A 22,258-nucleotide genomic window follows, 5' to 3' on the forward strand; every position below is an offset into this window, starting at 1 on the left:
TGTAGACTTAAATGTAAAATGTAAAGTTTTCAAAATTTTAGGAAAAAACATAGGAGAAAATCATCTCATCAGGACCTAGGGCCATACAAAGAGTTCCCAGATTCAACCCCATTTAAATACAATCCATAAAAAGAAAAACTGATATATTAGACTTCATCATAATAAAAATATTTTCCTCTGTGAAAGACCCTGTTAGGAGAATGAAATGACAAATGAACAACAACAAAATAACAAACCCGAAACAATACAAAACAAGAAATGACAAGCTAAGGCCATGCGGGGTGGCTCATGCCTATAATCCCAGCACTTGGGAGACTGAGGTGAGTGGAATGCCTGAACTCGCAGGTTTGAGACCTTGTCTCTAAAATCGCTGGGCGTTGTAGTGGGTGCCCAAGAGTTTGAGGTTGCTGTGAGCTAAGATGCCATGGCACTCTACCAAGGGTGACAAAGTGAGACTGTCTCAAAAAAAAAAAAAAAAAAAAAGAAAGAAAGAAAAGAAATGACAAGCTAACAAACTAGGATAAAATATTAGCAAACCACATATCCACACAGGACTATGATTATGCTATGTGCTGTGTGCCCACTTGGAAGTGCTACAGTTTGGATGTGGTTTCTTCAACTCTACCAAGTCTCATGTTTAAACTTCATCCCTAATATTGGAGGTGGGGCCTGGTGGGAGGTGTTTGGATCATGCAGGCAGATCCCTCATGAATGAATGGCTTCCGACTATTCTTGAGGGAGAGAGGGAGTTCTCTTAGTTCCCGTAAGAACTTGCTGTTAAAAAAGTCTGGCGCTGGCCAGGTGCGGTGGCTCACACCTACAATCCTTGCACTCTGGGAGGCTAAGGCAGGTGGAATGCCCTGAGCTCACAGGTTTGAGACCAGCCTGAGCAAGAGCAAGACCCCATCTCTAAAAGTAGCTGGGTGTGTGGCAGGCACCTGTAGTCCCACCTCCTGGGGAGGCTGACGCAAGAGAATCGCTTAAGCCCAAGAGTTGGAGGTTGTTGTGAGCTGTGATGCCATAGCACTCTACGAAGGGCCACATAGTGGGGACTCTTGTCACACACACACACACACACACACACAAGCAATAAACAAAAGTAGCCTGTAAAAATTTGGGGGGAATTAACATAGAGAACACTTTATTAAGAAATACAAACACAGGTGGTGCCTATGGCTCAAGGAGTAGGGTGCCAGTCCCATATGCCGGAGGTGGCGGGTTCAAACCCAGCCCTGGCCAAAAACCACACACACACACACACACACACAAAAGAAATACAAACACAACATTTTACCAGCAGGCTGCCTCCTTGCTTTTGTCCAATTCTCCCAAACTACACTTTTTTCTCCTTTACAACCTTGTTTGAAACACACAATTTGACCACTAAACTTCCCATATACTTGTAAGTTTGCTATTGGTACATACGAGATCTGGAGATAGCTGTGCACTTGACCCAGGGCAGAAGACGGTGGTTGAAGGGCTGGAACCCACATCGGTAAACTTGATTCAACATGCTGAGATATGGTCACTAATCAAAGTATCTGCAGAATACATTTTTCAAAAAGTGAATGAAAAATACTGGATAATTTATTTTTTTCCCTCTATTTCCCCTTACTCTCAGAATAAAACTTTGACCTTCCTGCTTTATACTCCTCTGTATTAGTGAAACTCTCACCTCCTCTGTATTACAGAAAAGAAAGAACATAGCCAGGCGTTGGGCTATGTATCTGTTTGGGAGGCTGAGGCAAGAGAATTGCTTAAGCCTAAGAGTTTGACGTTGCTGTGAGCTGTGATGTCACAGCACTCTACTGAGGGCAACACAGTGAGACTCTTATCTCAAAACAAAAAAAATTCTTTAAGTAAGATTTAGTAAGATGTAGTAAGTATCACTACATAAACATTATAATTCCTATACCATTAGCAGATTGCCAAGAGATTAACAACAGATCCAACATTCTAAAGCAACCATCTCCACCCTCCTTCTATCACCTCCCAACAGAACCATGAAACCCATATGTTTGAAATGTCAGCTTAATCTTTGCCCAGCATGAAAACAGAAGGGAAAGGCCTGAGGCTGCTGTTATGTCTTTTTTTCCTGCTACTCCTAGTAATACACAGCAACTCTTGCATCCCTTCGGGGAGATGGCAATGCCTGAAACTGTCTAACATTATAAATGACCGAGTGCACATCCTACTGAGAACACGGTAGTTACGGACATTTCCCCACCTTAGGTCAAACTTGAGGCTTTAGATTAAAAAACAGTTTATTTCATAAAAAAGTAGGGGATCTTTTCTTTATATACACAGAGAACAAGTTATTCATCTTTATAGCTGTTATTATGTTGCAGGGACACTGCTGTTTCACAAGGTAAGAAAAGTACCTTCTTCGCATGTGGGCTTCAACTATTTGCTCTATAGATTGGAAGATATATCTCAGCCCTCTTAAATGTGCTTAAAAGACTAGCATTTACTGTCATAGTGAAGAAAAATAGGAATGGCATGATTTATACTGCACAAAGGCACAAGAAGGGAAGGAAGAAGAGAATGGTAGGATACATTTACTATAAAACATATGGAATCCAATAACAGTAAAAAGTGTCAAGAGATGTCTTTGTTGACTTTAATTTTTGCATGACACAGACTATGATTTTAGCCCACTGACTATGTTTGCTATTTATATAAATTCCTTCAATAATGACTGCTAAACAGTTAATAATTCTTTACAGGTGAACAGAAGAGCCAAGTCGTGAAATAATCAAAAAGTGACACTAAATTCTAGTTCCACCTCCTTCATGAAACCTTCCCCAGAAACTCTATAGTCTTTAAGGCTGGATATAATCCTACGGTTAGCTTTTAACTGGTTCATATAATATTGCTTCATTTTCCATCTGGATTATAAACTGCCTATTTAGAGTACGGTAAACAGGATGAGGTACCTGGACTTAGGAGTTGGACAGATTTAGATTTGAGCTCAGCACTTGCTAGCTATGTGACTTTTGGAGAATGACTTAATCAAAGCCTCAGTATCCTCATTTGTAAATCAGGGATAATACCATAAAGGATCTCATTAAAGTACGGTGAGAATTAAGTGAGATAATGCATAGAAAAGTGCTTGGATACACCAGATGGTTAAAAAATGTCAGATTTTCTCCCGTCTTTTAGACACTGACAATGTTGCACAACATTTTCTTGTTTTGTTTCTTCCAGGACCCATTACAGGAATAAAGAATTCAATAAATATTTACTGATGGGAGGCAGGAAGGGGGTTGGTGTGCTCCCACCTAATGAGCACAGTATAAGGGATATGGCACACCTCCAGGGTAAAGGGCACAACTACAACAGGGACCTTAACTAACAAACGCAAATATTGTACCCTCATATTAATCTGAAGTTAAAAAAATATATAGTTACTGGGCGGCGCCTGTGGCTCAAGGAGTAGGGCGCTGGTCCCATATGCCGGAGGTGGTAGGTTCAAACCCAGCCCTGGCCAAAAAAAAAAAAAAAAAAAAATATATATATATATATATAGTTACTATAATCATGTGTACATATATATATTTATTGACTAGTTACCCCCTTTTTTATCTAAGAATAACTGAAATCTGTGAATGTCTACAGTCACTAAGTTGAAGAGATTGTAGACATAGAAACTCATGCCTCCTGGCCTCTCCCCTGTACCACACCACCTCTGAGTGACCTCCAGAGTTTGGCCACTCTCACTGCAGTGGATGGTTCACGATGCCAGAGTTTATTACGTCCTGAAAAAGCAGACGGCTGATCCCAAGGGGCAAAGGGTGTGTGTGTTGTGTGTATGTCTAGACTCAATGTTATCAGAGGAAAAAAACTGCTGTGCTTTGACTCAGGACATTTCTCAAGTAGCACTTTACTCGTTCTAAACAGAAAGTCCTTATCTCACTGATTTGGACAGAGAACTGAACTTCAGTCCCAACAAACTTCACCCTGATCTCATGCTCAGCATATGGTTCCGCAGGTAAATACAAAGATCCAAGGATAAATCTCACCACCTCAGAGGGCAGGGGATGATGGTTGGGAAGGGTGAGGTGGGTGTGTGTGGGAATCTCGGTGCTCCCCGAAGCGACAGGAAGGCACCACCACTCACGGTTTGCCATAATGCAAAAGGAAGCCTGGTTTTTCCAAGAAGACCCCGAATGCCCGAGTAGCCCCACGGAACTGAATACACAGGCCCCTCAGAGTGTGGCCGGTTACAAACCGCTGCCTCCACCATCGCCAGGGCAGGTGCACTAGAAGCTCGGTCCAGACTTTTGGATCGAGAAGGGGCTAGCAAGATCTTCAAGCCTCCACAGGGCCCCTGTTCCTCATGTGGGTGTACCCGGGACGGGTCAGGGAGCTCAGGGGCCCGAAGCCATCTGCAGACCCCGGGGCCTCCGCGTCCCAGCATGTGAGACGGCGCCGGGGCCTGGCAGAGCGCCTCGGACTGCCCAGCGCCGCCGCCATCCCTCGGCCGGCGCCCACCCCTACCCGCGGGCCTGACTCTGGCGCCCCAGCACCTGCTCGGGCCGGGTCCCTGCCGCCTCCCCCGGCGACCCGCGGCCCCGCTTCGGCCTGGGCGCGCGTCCTCCTCCCCCGCCTGCTCGCGGATACCCGCCTTGCCGCTGCCGTCGCCGCCGGCTCAGCCACCGCCGCTCCACGATGCGCTGATTCCGGCGCCCGCTCAGCTCCTTTTTTCTTCCGTCCACGTCTCGCACGGTAACGTTACGTCAACGGTGTAGGAGACAACCCCGGCGGCAGGGCCTGCGCTGCTGACGTGGGGCGAGGGGCCGGCCGGGAGCTGCGCGGCGGTTACAGCGTAGGCGCCTTCTGGGAATCCCGCCGGCGCTTCACGTGGCGGGCCCGCCCTCCAGGCCGCTGCGGACGCAGGGAGGCGGGGCTCGAGTTCCCGGAGGAGCGCCTTGGTCCCCGGGGGGGACCGGGCCAAAGGAGCATCCCCAAGCCGCGCCCCGCTCCTTCCAGGGAGGGAGAAAGGCTGGCACCCTCTGCTGCTGGTGGAGTTCCTAAGATGTGCTTGTTAGCGTCGATCATTTATACCGCAGGAACGCTTGGGAAAATAAATTAGATCCGTTTACACACGTTACAATTATTCCAGGCGCACCTAGAAAGTAGGTTGGATCAATTTACACACATTTGCAAAGTTTGGCCGTTTAAATAGGAACATTGTGGCACTTCAGTCAAATGATTTGTCCCCTAGTCATCTGGAGGTTTTCCCAATGGTCTCTGCCCAACTCTCTTTCAGCGATGGTGGTGGTAAGAACATTACATTTTTAAATAGTGTTATTTAATCTCTGACAATTAGAACTATTCGAAAATTGAATGCAGATCCACGCATAAAACGAGACCACAGATTTTATCCCTCTTTCTTACTTGCTGTGTTTTCCTCAAAAGGCACGTTCCATTACCTGGGCACATGCAGGTGTATGAGAGCGCAGCACTTGACTGGAGGTTGGGTACAGGAAGACATCTTGCCTTTCTGTAGTCCCCCAAAACACTGCTATTTATTCATTTTCTTATTCATTAAACATTGGTTACTGCTGGGGTCAGGCAAGGGGATTGGGAGGTGGGGTTTAATGTTTAGGGCCTAGGGCTTCACTCTCATTCATGCCATTATAAGAAGGGCTTGCATGAGCGGGCTCACCCACTTCTGTCCTTTGCCATGTGAGGATGCAGCAAGAAGGCTCTCATCGTATACTGGTAGCTTGATCTTGGACTTCCCAGCCACCAGAGCTATAAAAATAAATTGCTGATCTTTATAAAGTACCCACTCTGTGGTATTCTGTTATAGCAGCAAAAAATGGACTAAGACAATTACTCTGTATGCCAAGATTCCGTAGGTGTGGAAAAACACATAGTTGAGTTCACAGCCCAAGGGGAGAGAGAGAGAGAGATGAACAAATAATTACAACACAATGTGATACTACTTGAGAAGGAAGTGCCCAGACCTTCAGGGATGGCCTTAAAAAGAGAGTTGTCATTCACATTGTGCTTTGAAGGACATGAAGTAAGCAGTTCACATAGAAGAGGAGGGGGGCGGCGCCTGTGGCTCAGTGAGTAGGGCGCCGGCCCCACATGCTGAGGGTGGCGGGTTCGGACCCAGCCCTGGCCAAACTGCAACAGAAAAATAGCCGGGCGTTGTGGCGGGCGCCTGTAGTCCCAGCTGCTCGGGAGGCTGAGGCAAGAATCGCGTAAGCCCAAGAGTTAGAGGTTGCTGTGAGCCGTGTGATGCCACGGCACTCTACCCGAGGGCGGTACAGTGAGACTCTGTCTCCACTAAAAAAAAAAAAAAGAAGAGGAGGGGGGTGCAGCAGCATATAAAGAAGAGGAGATGGAACATTCAGAGACACAAGAAACCCCACGAAAAGAGTCTGCATGTGGGACATGTGCAGCAGCATATAAAGAAGAGGAGATGGAACATTCAGAGACACAAGAAACCCCACGAAAAGAGTCTGCATGTGGGACATGACAAGAGAGATGTCTCTCCGGGTGCCCACCTTGCAAAGAGGTTTTCTGTGCTATGCTGAAGATTTTGAATTTTACCATTCTCAAAGACAGAGAACAATGACTTTTAAAGCATTGCTATGTATTTTGTGTCAGAAATTGACAGCAATCTCTGACACAAAAATTGTGGGAGGGTGAGAGAGAACTATTGCTGAAGAATCTGATGGTGCTGCAATTTCATGAGTTAGGAACTAGATTGAGGAGAGCAGTTCTTTTGGACAAGGGATGAGAATATAGAATATTTTAAATCTCGAGCACTTTGGGTTTGAAGTAGGGTGGAAGAAACAAAAGAAATACAACTGCCCTCATCTTTTCTTTTAAGATTCCCATCATGTATTTAGCACAAATTAGATAACTGTGGGTATAGCCAGAGGCAAGGGACTGGGGGATTTTCCACTTTAGAAGGCCTGTTCTAGTTTTTCTTTTCTTTCTTTTTTATTTATTCATTTATTATTTTTAGAGACAAGGTCTTGCTCTGTCACCCAGGCTGGGATACATGGGTAACAGCACCCATGGAATGATCATAGCTCACTGTAACCTTGAACTCCTTGGCTCAAGTGACCCCCTACCCTACCCTCTCAAGAAGCTGGGACTTCAGGCACATACTACCCTACCTGGATAATTTTTTTTTTTTAATTATAGAAAATGGGGCCTTGCTATGTTGCCCAGGCTGGCTTCAACCTCCTGGCCTCAAGTAGTCCTCCTGCCTTGGCCTTCTGAGTAGCTGAGACTATAGGCATATGCCATTATGCCTGGCCAACCTCTCTTTTCTTTTATGATGGACTCTCCATTAATGAACATTTGGTAGGAAAATAGCTTCCCCAGCTCTTAAAAATCCTTCCAATTAGTGCCTACTCCCAATGACTTCAAGTCTTGGTCTTAATTCCAAATTCCTAGGAGAGAAAATCTTACTGGCCCCACTTGGTTCAGGATTCCATTCTCAGTCCAGTCAGTTGTGACAGGAAGAGAAGGCTCATGCATGGGATGGAAACACGGAGGCTAGCTAGACCCACCCCTTCAGCAAAGCTCTGAGTGGTGGGAATTCTCAGAGAAAAGGTGGATGTATTCATGAGTTGGCAATGATGGGATGCTTAAATGAAACCAGTTTCAGCCACATTATGCAACATTGCATAGTTTTACAAACCAAGCAGCACATCAGAAGCACTAGGGATTTAAAGAAAATACATGTAATCCCAGCACTTTGGGAGTCTGTTGCAGGAGGATTACTTGAGCCCAGGAGTTTGAGGTTACAGCGAGCTATGATCAGGCTACTGGACTGCAGCCTGGAGGACTGAGTGAGACCCTGGCTCTTAACAAAAAAACAAAACCAAAAAATATTACCACCTCCCCTAATTCTGGCAGTTCATGGTAGCTCATGCCTGTCATCTCAGCACTTAGGGAGGCCAAGGTGGAAAGATTACTTGAGTTGAGTCTGGGAATTTGAGACCTGGACAACATAGCTAGAACTCCATCTCCACAAAAAAAGTTTCAAAAATAGCCAGGCATGGTGGTGTACCACCTTATCTACTCAGGAAGTTATGGGGGCATGATCACTTGAGCCCAGGAGTGATCATGGGAGCATTTGGGAACCACTTCTTTAAAAGATAGGATTAGGATGCTGAACAAACAATTACACTGATAAAAAAAGGAAAGTTACTCGATATTCCTCATAACTTGGAACATTCCTACATACAATAGTCAGGAAGATTCTTCTTAGGGAGCAAATATCTATTTTCTTTGTAATAATGTTACCAAAAGCTCAATACTTATCTCCAAGGCTACATTGGAAGAATAAGAACAAGTGGTTGGGGAAAAGGAAAGAGATATTTATTAACATTCTAGCAAATGAGGGATATGACATATTCCCATCTCAAAGTACCAATTTCCCATCTCCTGCCCCACAAAGAATACAGGACACTCCTCTGCCCCTCCATATCACTGGCCCAAGGCAGGGATGTAGATTTTAGATTTCCAAAAGTGGGGGAGGTGTTTTATTTTTATTTATTTATTTATTTTTTTGTTTGTTTGAGACAGAGTCTCACTTTGTCACCTTAGGTAGAGTGCCATGGCATCACAGCTCACAGCAACCTCTAACTCTTGGGTTCAAGTGATTCTCTTGCCTCAGCCTCTGGCATAATAGCTGGGACTACAGGTGCCTGCCACAACGTCGGACTATTTTTTTTTTTTTTTGAGATGAGGTCTTGCTTTGGCTCAGGCTGGGGATCTGGCTAATGCATAATGTTAGTAACCGCTATTCATTCAGAAGGGAGTGTTACATGACTCAGCCTTCAGGTTTCACCACCTTCCCTTTTGCATAAAGAGTTGGGGGGGTCCTGAGATTTTTATTTTCCTTTATACCCTGTAAATGCCAAATGGAACACCCGGATGAAGCAGCTAATGTGTTTTGTATGCAAGCCATGTGGAACTGGCTCTATGATAACTGGGATATACATCATATGCCTATTACCCAGGTCATGGTAAGTGCTGTGGGTAATGGGGTCCCTTCTGTATGAGCACCTCATGTAACACTATGCAAAACTGACCTACAGTCAGAGAATCTCATCAAATTTGCTGCCTTGGTTTCCCCTCTGTTTTAGATAGGTCTTATAGGTGCTAATAGAAACATTAGGTTAATTAATAAGAGAACAGTGAAGGCTGGAGGAGTTAAAGGATCATCTGAGGAAAGTGAAAAATTTTAAACCATTATTAAGAAATAAGGTAAATAGGGTGGCACCTGTGGCTCAGTCGGTAAGGCGCCGGTCCCACCGAGGGTGATGGGTTCAAACCCGGCCCCAGCCAAACTGCAACAAAAAAATAGCCGGGTGTTATGGCGGACACCTGTAGTCCCAGCTACTTGGGAGGCTAAAGCAAAAGAGTTGCTTAAGCCCAGGAGTTGGAGGTTGCTGTGAGCTGTGTGATGCCATGGCACTTTACCGAGGGCCATAAAGTGAAACTCTGTTTCTACCAAAAAAAAAAAAAAAAAGAAAGAAATAAGGTAAATAAAGAAAACATTGATATAAATGAAACTAAGAGAGAAGGGGTGGGGAGGAGAGGCTTGGGAATCATTCCAGCAGGGTAGAAATCTTTAGATGGTTGTTTAGAAATGAGATGAATAAAACGGAATTTTATGGGATCAAAACAAAGGAATACAATAGTATTGAAGGTTTGGTAGACCATAGGGAGCCCTTGCTTGTCCCCCAACATTTTCTAAAATTTTTATTAAATCATAACTGTATACATTTATGGGCTACAATGTAATAATTTGATATACAATGTGGAATGCTTAAATTCACATAACCATCATCTCACTTATTTTTTGTGGTAAGACATTTATAATTTACTTAGTTATTTTGAAGTGTACCCTTGCATTGTTCACATTAGGTGAGATCCCACCAATGCCCTTCCTCCTCCCACCATTTGCTCTCTCCTCGCCCCTCTTGAGTTGGCAATGATGGGATGCTTAAATGAAACCAGTTTCAGACTATATGTGTGTTTTTATCTAGACTATATTTGTGTTTTTATCATTCATATGAATGTGTAAATATTTATATATTGGTTTCATAGTAGTATTGAGTACATTGGATACTTTTTCCCCATTCTTGAGATATTTTACTAGGAAGGATATGTTCCAACTCCATCCAGGTAAACATAAAAGATATAAAGTCTCCATCTTTTTTAATGGCTGAATAGTATTCCATGATATACATATAGGACAATTTAATCCATTCATACATTTGATGGGCATTTGGGCTGTTTCTACAATTTGGCAATTATGAATTATGCTGCAATAAACATTCTGGTGTAAACGTCTTTGTGGTAAAATGATTTTTGTTTTTCTGGGTAAATAACTAGTAATGGAATTGTGGGATCAAATGGAAGGTCAACTTTTTTTTTTTTTTGGCTGGGCTGGGTTTGAACCCACCACCTCTGGTATATGGGGCCAGCGCCCTACTCCTTGAGCCACAGGTGCTGCCCTGGAAGGTCAACTTTTAATTTCTTAAGTATTCGCCATACTTATTTCCCTAAAGGTTTTATTAGTTTGCAGTCTCACCAGCAACGTAGAAGTGTTCCCTTCTCTCTACATCCATGGAGTTTGGGGACTTTGTGATGTGGGCCATAACATTTTTATTATTATTATTATTTTTTTTTTTTGTAGAGACAGAGTCTCACTTTATGGCCCTTGGTAGAGTGCCATGGCATCACACAGCTCACAGCAACCTCCAACTCCTGGGCTTAAGTGATTCTCCTGCCTCAGCCTCCCGAGTAGCTGGGAATACAGGTGCCCGCAACGCCCAGCTATTTTTTGGTTGCAGTTCAGCCGGGGCCGGGTTTGAACCCGCCACTCTCGGTATATGGGGCCGGTGCCTTACCGACTGAGCCACAGGTGCCGCCCAACATTTTTAAAAAAAAATTTTTTATTTTGGCTTAATATGAAGGTACATATGTTTAGGTTACATTTTTTTTTTTTCATTTCTAAGGTGAAGTTCAAGTTATAGTGGAGTCCTTCACCCTGGGGGTGTGCTGAACACCCTCATTGTGCACATTAGGTGAGATCCCACCAAGCACCCTCCCTCCTTCTCTTTCCCCTCTCTCTTCCCTCTCCTGGCCCCCCACCATTAAAGGGTTCCAAATAGGTTTGTAGTGTTTGTCTCCCTTTAGAGAAATTCACTAAGTTAGAGGCAGAGATTACAAAGAGAAAGCTGACCAGCAATTATCTGGGGCAATATTTACGTAGATTAATCAAAATAATGACTGGCAAAAGGGCCAGGATTCCTTGGCTCAACACCCTGCTAGGGACCCAAAACCTTTTGCTCAAGAAGGGGTAAACTAGACTAGGGGTGGAGAATAGAAGTTCCTGGAACTAGAACATAAAAATATAAGGGGTGACAGGATTATGAAAGTTAAAGTGTTTGAATAGGCTTTATGTAAAGTAGCTATGTCTCCTTTACCTAAATATCTTATGAGTGAAGGAGCTCAGGAAATTTCACCCCAGAATATGACTGTTTGATATACAGAATATTTTGAATTAAAGGCTCTTAAAGATCAATAGGTCCATAGAAGGGGCTTTCCCTCTATCTGCATAACCAGAGGGACCCATCAAAAGAAAAATCAACTTCCGGCTTGGCACCTGTAGCTCAGTGGTTAGTGTGCCGGCCACATACACAAGAGCTGGTGGGTTCGAATCCAGCCCAGGCCTGCTGAATATCAATTACAACTATAACAAAAAAATAGCCAGATGTTGTGGTGGGGGCCTGTAGTCCTAGCTACTTGGAAGGGTCAGGCCAGAGAATCACTTAAGCCCAAGTTTGAGGTTGCTGTGAGCTGTGATGCACAGTGCTCTACTGAGGGGACATAGTAAGACTCTGTCTCAAAAAAAAAAAAAAAATTGACTTCCCTTCCCTTCCCTGTTATCTCACTGTATTTCAGGAAAGAAAATCAAGAATGTAACCAGACCTCGTCCAAATAATACCTGTCTCTCAGGTTAATTTACAAGTCAATCTGTTTCTTCCATCCATTTATTCTCCCTGGCAACCATTCATTGCCCCTAAACAGAATTACCTATATTCCTCCTCTCCTCCTCTCTAAAAGGAGGGTATAAAAACATAAAAATACCTGGAGTCCACTGAGAATCACTTTGTTATTCTCCCCATGGCAAGGTAAATAAACTTCTTCCTCTTATTAGTCTGCCTTCAGTGAACTTTAGGGGAAAAGGAGTTTTCCCCTCACCGCCACATGAGCATGGATACTGCATATGACTGAGGGATGTTCTCCCTACCTAGTACTGTAAAACAGAAGGCATGTAACCATCCTTGGAACAATACTAATTAGATATGCTAAATAGGGCTAAATGGGTACCCAAAAGATTGCCTGAACCCGCACAGCATAGAGCAGAAGCAGGAGTGCTGGCAGGGACAGTCTCCACTTGAGAGCCCCCTGTGGAGTGGTTATGAGGGCTTATGGCAAAAGCCTGTGAGCCCCTTCCAGTGATGACTATTGGGACTTTGGACTACGGAATTTTCACTCAAGGGACATTTACTGCTTTGTTATGGGACATTAACGTAAGTTACACAGGTGACTGAGGACATAAAATGATCTTGACACCTGAAATACCCTTGCTGTCTTGAGTGAAGTCCGAGAAACACTCTAATGGAGGAGTCAGTGCCCAAAAGAGTTCCCTAATAAAAAGGAAATGCTTTATACAGGATCATGCTACCTGAACAATGCAAGAAGGAAAAATGAGGAGGTAGCCTCTTTTCCTCTAGGACCGCCTCTAGAACTGTGTGAGGAGCTTCTAGATTCTAATGTCACTCAGACAGTGCCCTGTAAACAACCCTTAACTGACTGATCAAGAGCTGCTTGGTTGCGGATGATAGTAAATAACATCCTGGTTGGAAGGACGCCACTCTGATCAAAGAGGAATTGCATGCTCTTTTCCTAACAGAAATAACTGAACAGTGGTAGAAGCTCCTGTGTTGGGTTTTGGCTGACTCACGGGTAGTGGGCCAAGGGTCTGGTCACATGGTTGGGCAGAAGGGCGATGGAGAATTGACCTGTTAAAGGGATGCCCATATGGGCCATACCCTGTGGAAATGGGGGGAATGCATTGAAATAAGATATGTTGATGGCCATCAGAAGAACCCATTTCCAGATTTGGAAGGTGACTGGAATTGACAAGCAGATATCCTCATGTGCTCCCTTGAAGTGGCCACCAGGGTCCATGAAATGAGTGGATTTGGGGGTTCTACAGTAGTACAGAGTTGGGCTGATTCTAGACAGCCCAATAAGAATTGTTCTATCTGCCAGCAAAAGAGAGACTGCTGATGGCTGTGGGATAGATTCCCTGCTGGAAAAGCCCTAAACATAGCTGGAAAGTGAGACTGATGCTGGTAGCCCTGGGGGCTATAAATAAGTCTTTTTTCACAATTTTAAACATTCTTAAATAATATGGATACATAATGTTGTATATATTTATGGGGTATATGTGATATTTTGATATAAGCATACAATGTAATGATCAATACAAATATGTCTTGAATAGAGACTGATTCTGGAGTGGGCTTTGGCTAATCTGGTATAAGATGCAAATGCTCAGATGCTACAGGAAAACCAGAACAGAACATATGGCATGGATTGGGACAGCCAACTATCATCTCTTCAGACGCAGAAACACACTTTATAGCCCATAATGTTCAGCAATGGACAAAGACAACCTTCTCAGAATAATAGTTTGATAAACAAGTGGAACAAGCAATGAAATACTGGTTTTCTAAAACAAAGGGAGATACAATCATGAAGGGCTGGCTTACATGTCTTCACAGGTGTGTGCTCACACTCAATTTGAGTGAGACTAAAGAAGTGTCCCTGCTAGATTTTCCTCATGGGTAGTGGCCAATGGCCTGGTTACATGGTCAGGCAGAAGGGCAATGAACTGGCCTGTTAAAAGGATGCCAAAAGACACAGATATTTTTCTGGTTGATCTGAGTAATAAGGGATGAGGAAGGAAACCCATATCACTACGCAATTTTTATAAGGGAGGAGTAAGCTGGTATAATGATTATACTTCTTTCTTTCTTTGCCACATCACCTCAACTTCTTTTTATTTCTTTTTTCTTTCCCCTACTGGATGCATGGTCCTAAGGCCAGGGCCACAATTGTATTAGAAGCAGGGGTGATTCTCAAGCAAGAAACTATATTTCAAAAGCTTATGTCAGAATTCCTAAAGGCCTGATAGAGGTGAGATGTGTAAAATTGGGGTTAACAGGGAATGCAGCTATATTGTCTTGTGGTAAAAATGGCTCCCTAGGTCAATACCTCGTTACCTTATCAGAAGCTTACCTTATCTGAATGGGAATGGACTGAGGAGGAGGTACTTGCTGGATGAGTATTGCTGCCTACAATCAAGACCAGCACACTAGTAATTCTAACGTCCCTTCCAAAGGTTATTAATGGAGAAAAGAAGGAATAGCAACTGGGGGTAAAGGAGTGAATATGAGTTATAATTTGAGGGAAATCCAGTATTACATTAACACCTCCAAAGAGGCTCAGAGCGAGTTTTGTTACATTGTCTCTGAGCTCAGTTATGCCAGATGCCTGAAAAGGTGAAGACCACTGCTGCTTTTGGAACCTAACGAGATCCAATGGAAGCCTGCAAACAAACCTGAGTGGCCTCACCCTGGAGACATCTTCATGTAATGACAGACTGGATGAATTGTGAACAGGATTCTTGTAATGTGGCAGAACTTCTGAGTTGTATATTCTTTTGATGAAAGGACCTATCTTCGAAAACTGAGGGTGGCTGCGATATAATATACATGTTTTTATTCATGCTTCTTGGCTCATAATTCCTGCAGCCCTTGTTACAGTCTTTTGTTATAATATAATGTCGGGGTACTTTTGGCCTCAGAATTTCTCTGACCTTGTCCTGTCCAAAGCAGGACTCTAATCTGAGTGTGGCTCATAAAACCCCCATTTTCAGAGAGGGCTCTATCCCGTACCCTAGAGGAAAGAGAACACTGCATAGTGAGGCAAGCAAGAATATAAATAGACAGGTCTTGCTAGGTTTCCCTAGTCTGCCGGTTTTAGATGATGCCCTTTTGACCACTCACATTTTAACATATGTTCATGCTATAATCATGACTTCACTGAGCCACAGGTCAGTGAAGTCTCCGTAAAAGGCCTAAGAGGACAGGGTTTAGAGACATTCTGGAGAGCTGAACACACGGAGGTGTACAGGAAGGTGAACAAGAACTCATCATGTGCCAGGAGCATGTTGCACTCCCACTGCTTTGGGCAGAAGCTTCTGTGCTTGGGACCCTTCCAGACCTTGCCCTATGAATCCCTTCATCTGGCTGTGTGGAGAGAAGGGAACACTTTTACACTGCTGGTGGGACTGCAAACTAGTACAACCTTTCTGGAAGGAAGTATGGAGAAACCTCAAAGCACTCAAGCTAGACCTCCCATTTGATCCTGCAATCCCATTACTGGGCATCTACCCAGAAGGAAAAAAATCCTTTTATCATAAGGACACTTGTACTAGACTGTTTATTGCAGCTCAATTTACAATGGCCAAAATGTGGAAACAGCCTAAATGCCCACCAACCCAGGAATGGGTTAACAAGCTGTGGTATATGTATACCATGAAATACTATTCAGCCATTAAAAAAAATGGAGACTTTACATCCTTCGTATTAACCTGGATGGAAGTGGAAGACATTATTCTTAGTAAAGCATTACAAGTATGGAGAAGCATGAATCCTATGTACTCAATTTTGATATGAGGACAATTAATGACAATTAAGGTTATGGGGGGAAAGCAGAAAGAGGGACGGAGGGAGGGGGGTGGGGCCTTGGTGTGTGTGACACTTTATGGGGGCAAGACATGATTGCAAGAGGGACTTTACCTAACAATTGCAATCAGTGTAACCTGGCTTATTGTACCCTCAATGAATCCCCAACAATAAAAAAAAAAAATCCTAAGTTTTCCTGAGTTCTGTGAGCTGCTCTAGCAAATTAATCAAACTCAAAGACAGAAGCCATGGGAACCCCAACTTGAAGCTAGTCAGAAGTTCCAGAGGCTTGGACGTGGACTGGTGGGGAGAAGGGGACAGACTTAGAAACTGAGCCCTCAACCTATGGGAGCTGGGGCTGTTTCCAGGTAGTGTCAGAATTGAATTAGAGGACACCTGCTGGTGGAAACATCCTGTCACCCACACATTTGGTCACAGAAGTCTTCTGTGTTAACTGTTGTGGTGTGAGAGGAGGAAAAACCCAGTTTGAATTTTTTGCTCATATCCCTTCAGAGTAAAACTTGCTCCTTAAATTTGAATATACTACAATAGAGACCATCTGTGTAAGTCGAATGGCTGATAATTTACTGGTAGAAAAAGGGATGGAACTAAGAAGATTACTATTGGTCCCCCAAGAGGCTAGGTTGCTGAATTAAATAATGTCTGTGCAATGGACTCTGGTGGGAACTGAGCCACCGGCTTCCCACCTCCAAAGACTCCCCCTGCACAGAAGCACTTCCTTTAATTTGCAGTAACTGCTATGAGAACTTTGCCACTTTCTTCCAGAGAAACTGGTTAATTTCTAGGTACTTTAGAATGGGGCAAAATGATAAGCCAGTTGGAGATGGTGTTTACAATGAGAATTTTCTGCTCATAAAGCAAGATTATAACTAAGTATATGCTTTATTTAAAGGCTAATGTAATTTCAGAGTATTAATATACTGCGGGTAAAAAAACCCTGTCTCCCAATCCTCTCTGGCTATCTTTCAAATCCCCACATAACGAGCTACCATCTTGCTTATACTAGCTCTGTTCTGCCCATTCACTGTTTCTACTACAGTCACTTCAGCCTCCCAACTCTCCACTTTACACCAACCCCTGGGACTTCACTCTGGTTGTTCTCCTAGGATCACTTCTTTCCTCTCACCCACTCTTACCCACACTGCCACATCGGTTCCAATCCCACCACTGCCTCCAAGCTTGCCCTTCACTATTTAGGCCTCATTGATTTTCTGCTTCTCTGAATAAATATGTCTCCCGTGTCGCATGTCAGTCTTCCCCCACTAAACTCTTGGGTCACTGAGGGGCTGTACTTTACAATTCCACCTTCCACAAAGAAATTCATTGGGGGTATTATATTACATCCTGTCCTTTACATTCAATTCTTTGTAAAAGGGACTTAAAGTTTAAATCAATTAGATTGGACCTATCTTCCACCAAAATTTTGCCATTACCAGGCTACCATAATCTGTTCCAGGCCTAAACCCTTTTTATGCTTCCTTGATTTCCAAATTCTCTACCATAATTCCCAACCAATTCTTCTCCACTCAAGAAACTCAAGAATAGTAATAGGAAATTACCATTTCCTATTCTGTATGCCAGAATTTCTGAATTGGCCAGGTAGGCAGGAACCTTTGTAAGCTGCCATTGCCTTGTGCTGAAAAAAAAAAAAAATAGATTTTGTGCTGAACTCACTACTAATGTCAGTGCCACAGAATTGGGGTCTTCAGAGTGTATCTCCTAAAAAAACAACCTAAGACCCCTGATTTAAATGCTATTGTGCTATTTATGAATTCTTTTTTTAAACCTCAAATGTAGAAAAATAATCAGGAAACAGATCAGAGGTCAGTGAACTTCTGCCACGCTGCTGGAATTAGTACAACAAAGATCTCAATCAGTTTTGTTTCTCTTCACAATGGAGGGAAGGACAGAGCAGAAATAAATGGCAGTCATTTGCTAGTAGAAAAGGGAGCAGGGATTCCACATTTATTTTAGAAACTGAGTGGAAAGAATTGCTTTCCCCACTCATGCCTGGGCAAAGGGTGTGGCCAGTCTTTGGCCAAGGAACCAGACAAAACATACAGGCAGTTTTCTATCCTCAACCATCCTATTCTTCAGTCAGAGGACAGCTATTCTTGAGTTCACTCTGGGTGATGGTGGCAGCGTGTTCCTCTTTCTCCCAGGCCCAACTGTGCCTGGGGCAGATTGATGAAGATCTGACAAACCTTTAGTTAGGCATACATAACACAACCAAAAGGACTGGAGGAAAGAAAGCTCTTTGCCTTCCCACCAGTCACATTCCAAGGGGGAGGCGGTCAGGGACTGATTCCACTGAAGGTTTTGTTTTTATATGTTCTCTTGTCCTACATAAATAAATATACAAAACAAGAAAAACCATCAGTGGGGCCAGTCCATGACCTCCCATTTGGGATGTGACTATTAAGTAACAGAGAACCTAATTTGTACCATGAGGCCTGTAGAGCCCTAAGCAGAGAGCTATGATGAATAAAATATTTTTAATACTTTTATAAAATACCTCCTTTCATATATAAAGATTCCTTCAGTTGTGTCTTCTATTATGCTAAATGCTCTCTTCTGGTCATAGGCAGGTGAGGGTCTGTTTAGCCAAGAAAAGCAGGCTGCCTCAGAGCTTCCCATAGGGAATACTGAAATCTGATTATTCTCTTTTCTTCACTTATTCTCTAAGTTGAGAACTCCAAGTAGTAAGACGCACAGGATAAGGATGGGAGAGACTGAGGCTTTTTGAGAGTCTATTGCTCTGCTGAATGCCACTTTGAAGGGGAAAAAGAAGTCAAATGGCAATTTCCAGTCTGTTCTGGGTTGGCCCCTTGGAGGCTCTGGCTTCTGGGTAATATCCACAAACTTCACAAGAGTTGTCAAAGAAACTTCTTGGGTAACCTACAGGAAGAAAGTCAGCGATAGGTCAGTGCCCATTCATACAGCCCTCTAACTTGGATGTTGTTGTTATTTTTTCTGAAGACAGACCACAATCAAATTATTCTATGCAAAATAGCCTTTATCTAATATTGGTCCTAAGTGGCTCTCTTTCTTTTTTTTCTTTTTTTTTTTTTAGAGACAGTGTCTCACTTTATTACCTTCAGTAGAGTACTGTGTTGTCACAGCTCACAGCAACCTCTATCTCTTGGGCTTAGGAGATTCTCTTGCTTCAGTCTCCAGAGTAGCTGGGACAACAGGTGCCCGCCACAATGCCCGGCTATTTTTTTGTTGCAGTTTGGCGGGGCTGGGTTTGAACCTGCCACACACGGTATATGGGGCCAGCGCCCTACCCACTGAGCCACAGGTGCCGCCAAGTGATTCTCTTTCAGTGAGACACCAGGAAACGAATTTCTTACCAACAGTCCATGACACCAGAACTGTGAACAGTTACATCTACCTAAACACTAACTCTAGCTTCCCCTAGTTTGGGAGCTGTCTGATATCACAGAACAGATGGCAAAATGGCTGCTTTTATGTGCTTAGTAGCGCTACCCTATCAGGGCTCAGATGGCTCCAGAAGCCTCTGAAACAGCACACTTGTACTATGTACAAATGAAAGTAGTGGCAATTCTATTTTTTCTTAAATTGTAGAAAGGTAACTTACAGACTCTCAGGGTTAGAAAGGATCCTGGCAACCACCCACCAATTCAAGTCAAATAAAACAGATGTTCCAGGAGAAGGGATTTTCAGGCTGACTCAAGCCAAGTATCTAATCTAGGATGCAGCTTTGGGTGGATATGGTCACAACCTGATGACATCAAACACTGGAATCATGTTTACTTAAAGTGAATTACCTTCGTTCTGACTCTGAGCTTAACTAAGTAAACTTCAGATTATAATTAGCCAGTAAACATCTTGTTGAACCTGAGATGAAGATTTTCTCCATTCACCTTCCTTTATTCTGACACCCATATTATCTGCTGTGATCTTTGGTAGCAGTAAATACCATGCTCTGGGAATATAATTTTGCCTGGAATAACCCTTCTAGGTACTGTCATTTGTTTATTTTTTAAGCTGGTGTGGAGCCAGTGCTGTGATAATCTTGCATATGTGATTTGGATTCTTTTTTTTTTTTTTTTAAGTGAAGCTCGTGAGGTACTGGGCATAGAGCTGATGCAACTTCTGAGGTGCTGAAAGAACCATATGCATTATAAGGATGGCCAACCTGGGCTGAAGCTGCCAAGGGAATCCTGATTCCACCATGCATTAAAGACTGGTTGAGCCTAATCAAAGAAAATGGATATTACTTAAGTAATAAGCTTTCTTTGGATTTTTAACTTATGAAAGGATTTACTATTAAGACTTTAATTTCATTTGGACATGGTATCTCATGCTTGTACTCCTAGCAGTCTGGGAGGCTGAGGCAGGTGGATTGTTTGAGCTCATGAGTTCAAGATCAGCCTGAGTAACAGCGAGACCCCATCTCTACTAAAAACAGAAAAACTAGCTGGGCTTAGTGGTGCATATGTATAGTCCCAGCATTTAGGAGTCTGAGGCAAGAAGACTGCTCAAGCCCAAGAGTTTGAGGTTGCTGCAAGATATGATGCCATGGTCCTCTACCAAGGGCACAGAGTGAGACTCTGTCTCAAAAAAAAAAAAAAAGGCAGCACCTGTGGCTCAGTGAGTAGGGCGCCGGTCCCATATGCCGGAGGTGGCGGGTTCAAACCCAGCCCCGGCCAAAAAAAAAAAAAGACTTTAATTTCTCCCTAGGAACTTTATAATGGGGAAAGGATATACATCCAATTTTTTTTTTTTGGTTGCAGCTGGCTCGAACCCACCACCCTCAGTAGATGCAGCCAGTGCCCCACTCACTAAGCCACAGGTGCCGCCCATACATTCAAGTTTTTAGGAAATTTTTGCAGGTGAGATTATTGAGATACGTTAGTGTTATTATAGTCTCACTCTGAAATGGGAAATAGAAAGGTAATAAATTTTCAACTTTGGGTTCAGTTTTGTCTAGGACTAGACTTAATTAAGGTGCTATTCTGACTCTAAACCTTTACAAGGAAGGCAATTTGAAACTGCCCATTAGCAGTTTCCGGCCGGAATTGGGGCGATGGCCTCCTGATGGAAGAATGTAGTATTACACCAGGAAGCCCACTGCTACATATCCAACCCACCTCTACCTACCCAGTGTTAAGCAGTATTAACATCAACATTGTTACCTCTAGCTGACTCCTTTTAATTGGTTTCAAATTCAGACAGGGAAAATAGCACTGTTATTAGCCTCCTCAAAGTCCCAAATCAGGGAATTTCTGGACCCTTGTGGCCAGCCTACACCCAGAACTGACTTCTCTAAGATAAATATGAGCTCATGAAGTCATTCTTTAGGCCCCTGTCTCAAAACATATCTTTTTTTTTTTGTAGAGACAGAGTCTCACTTTATGGCCCTCGGTAGAGTGCCGTGGCATCACGCAGCTCACAGCAACCTCCAACTCCTGGGCTTAAGCGATTCTCTTGCCTCAGCCTCCCGAGTAGCTGGGACTACAGGCGCCCGCCACAACGCCCGGCTATTTTTTGGTTGCAGTTTGGCCGGGGCCGGGTTTGAACCCGTCACCCTCGTTATATGGGGCCGGCGCCTTACCGACTGAGCCACAGGCGCCGCCTCAAAACATATCTTTAAGTCTATAGTGGTGTTTCACTGGCTAGGAAACCCTACATGACAAAAGTAGTTTGATGCCTGTAGTCCGAGCTACTTGGGAGGCTAAGGCAAGAGAATCACTTAAGTCTGGGAGTTGGAGGTTGCTGTGAGCAACCACAGCACTCTACCCTGGGCGACAGCTTGAGGAGGGAGGAGGGGTGGGGCCTTGGTGTGTACCACACCTTTTGGGGGCAAGACACGATTGCAAGAGGGACTTTACCTAACAAATGCAATCAGTGTAACCTGGCTTATTATACCCTCAATGAATCCCCAACAATAAAAGAAAAAAAAAAGGAAATGATTAAAAAAAACCAAAACAAAAACAAAAAAACAAAGCACAAAAGTAGTTTGAACAGAGTTGTTCTTTTAGACTCACTTTATGTGCTCATCAAGAGCAACGACTAGACTTGATTTTAAGACAGTAGTGTAAAGACATGTCTTCTCCCTTTCTATCTCAAATTCATTCCAACCCAACAAGAAACAGATATAATACAAATACTCCATCTCCACTGAAATGAGAAGATACCATAATATGTGAAAACAGAAAGCAGATGGAGGCAGTATTTCATAGGAAAGAGGCCACACCTGAAAGTTTCTAGACACTAGAAGTAAGCAGACTTTCTATGTAGAACCATGAAAGACTCAATAATAGCAGATAACAAGGAGGCAGGGACAATGAAAAGCAGAGGGGAGAGGATAAGAAATCAAGGGTTACCGCAAAAAGCAAATTTATATTTGGGACAGTTATCGAGGTATTGCACAACCTCCACATCTAAGGAAA

The 22,258-nt window shown here is 43.4% G+C and overlaps 2 protein-coding genes across 6 annotated transcripts in view; both read right to left on the minus strand.

The window, feature by feature from the left end:
• ALDH18A1 (aldehyde dehydrogenase 18 family member A1) overlaps window positions 1-4,819 on the minus strand; it is a 46,853-nt gene extending 42,034 nt beyond the window's left edge. The window contains exons 1-2 of one of the 4 annotated variants that reach the window (XM_053584333.1): window positions 4,624-4,819; window positions 1,426-1,541 (exon numbers count right to left, since the gene is read on the minus strand). In XM_053584333.1, coding sequence (XP_053440308.1) covers window positions 1,426-1,513 — 88 coding nt within the window. In that variant the 5' untranslated portion in view covers window positions 1,514-1,541; window positions 4,624-4,819. Of the gene's footprint in view, window positions 1-1,425; window positions 1,542-4,529 lie in introns of all 4 variants that reach the window. The other 3 variants (XM_053584334.1, XM_053584332.1, XM_053584331.1) reach the window with 3 other exon arrangements.
• An 11,878-nt stretch (window positions 4,820-16,697) lies between these two features.
• TCTN3 (tectonic family member 3) overlaps window positions 16,698-22,258 on the minus strand; it is a 30,610-nt gene continuing 25,049 nt past the window's right edge. Inside the window, exons 14-15 of one of the 2 annotated variants that reach the window (XR_008378923.1) lie at window positions 18,355-18,737; window positions 16,698-17,475 (exon numbers count right to left, since the gene is read on the minus strand). Coding sequence is in view for 1 of the 2 variants with exons in the window: in XM_053585108.1 (XP_053441083.1) it covers window positions 18,510-18,737 (228 nt within the window). In the remaining variant the exon portion in view is untranslated. Of the gene's footprint in view, window positions 17,476-18,315; window positions 18,738-22,258 lie in introns of those variants that run through there. The other variant, XM_053585108.1, reaches the window with a different exon arrangement.

The sequence above is a fragment of the Nycticebus coucang genome, chromosome 3 (genome assembly GCF_027406575.1).
Source record: "Nycticebus coucang isolate mNycCou1 chromosome 3, mNycCou1.pri, whole genome shotgun sequence".
NCBI lineage: Eukaryota > Metazoa > Chordata > Mammalia > Primates > Lorisidae > Nycticebus > Nycticebus coucang.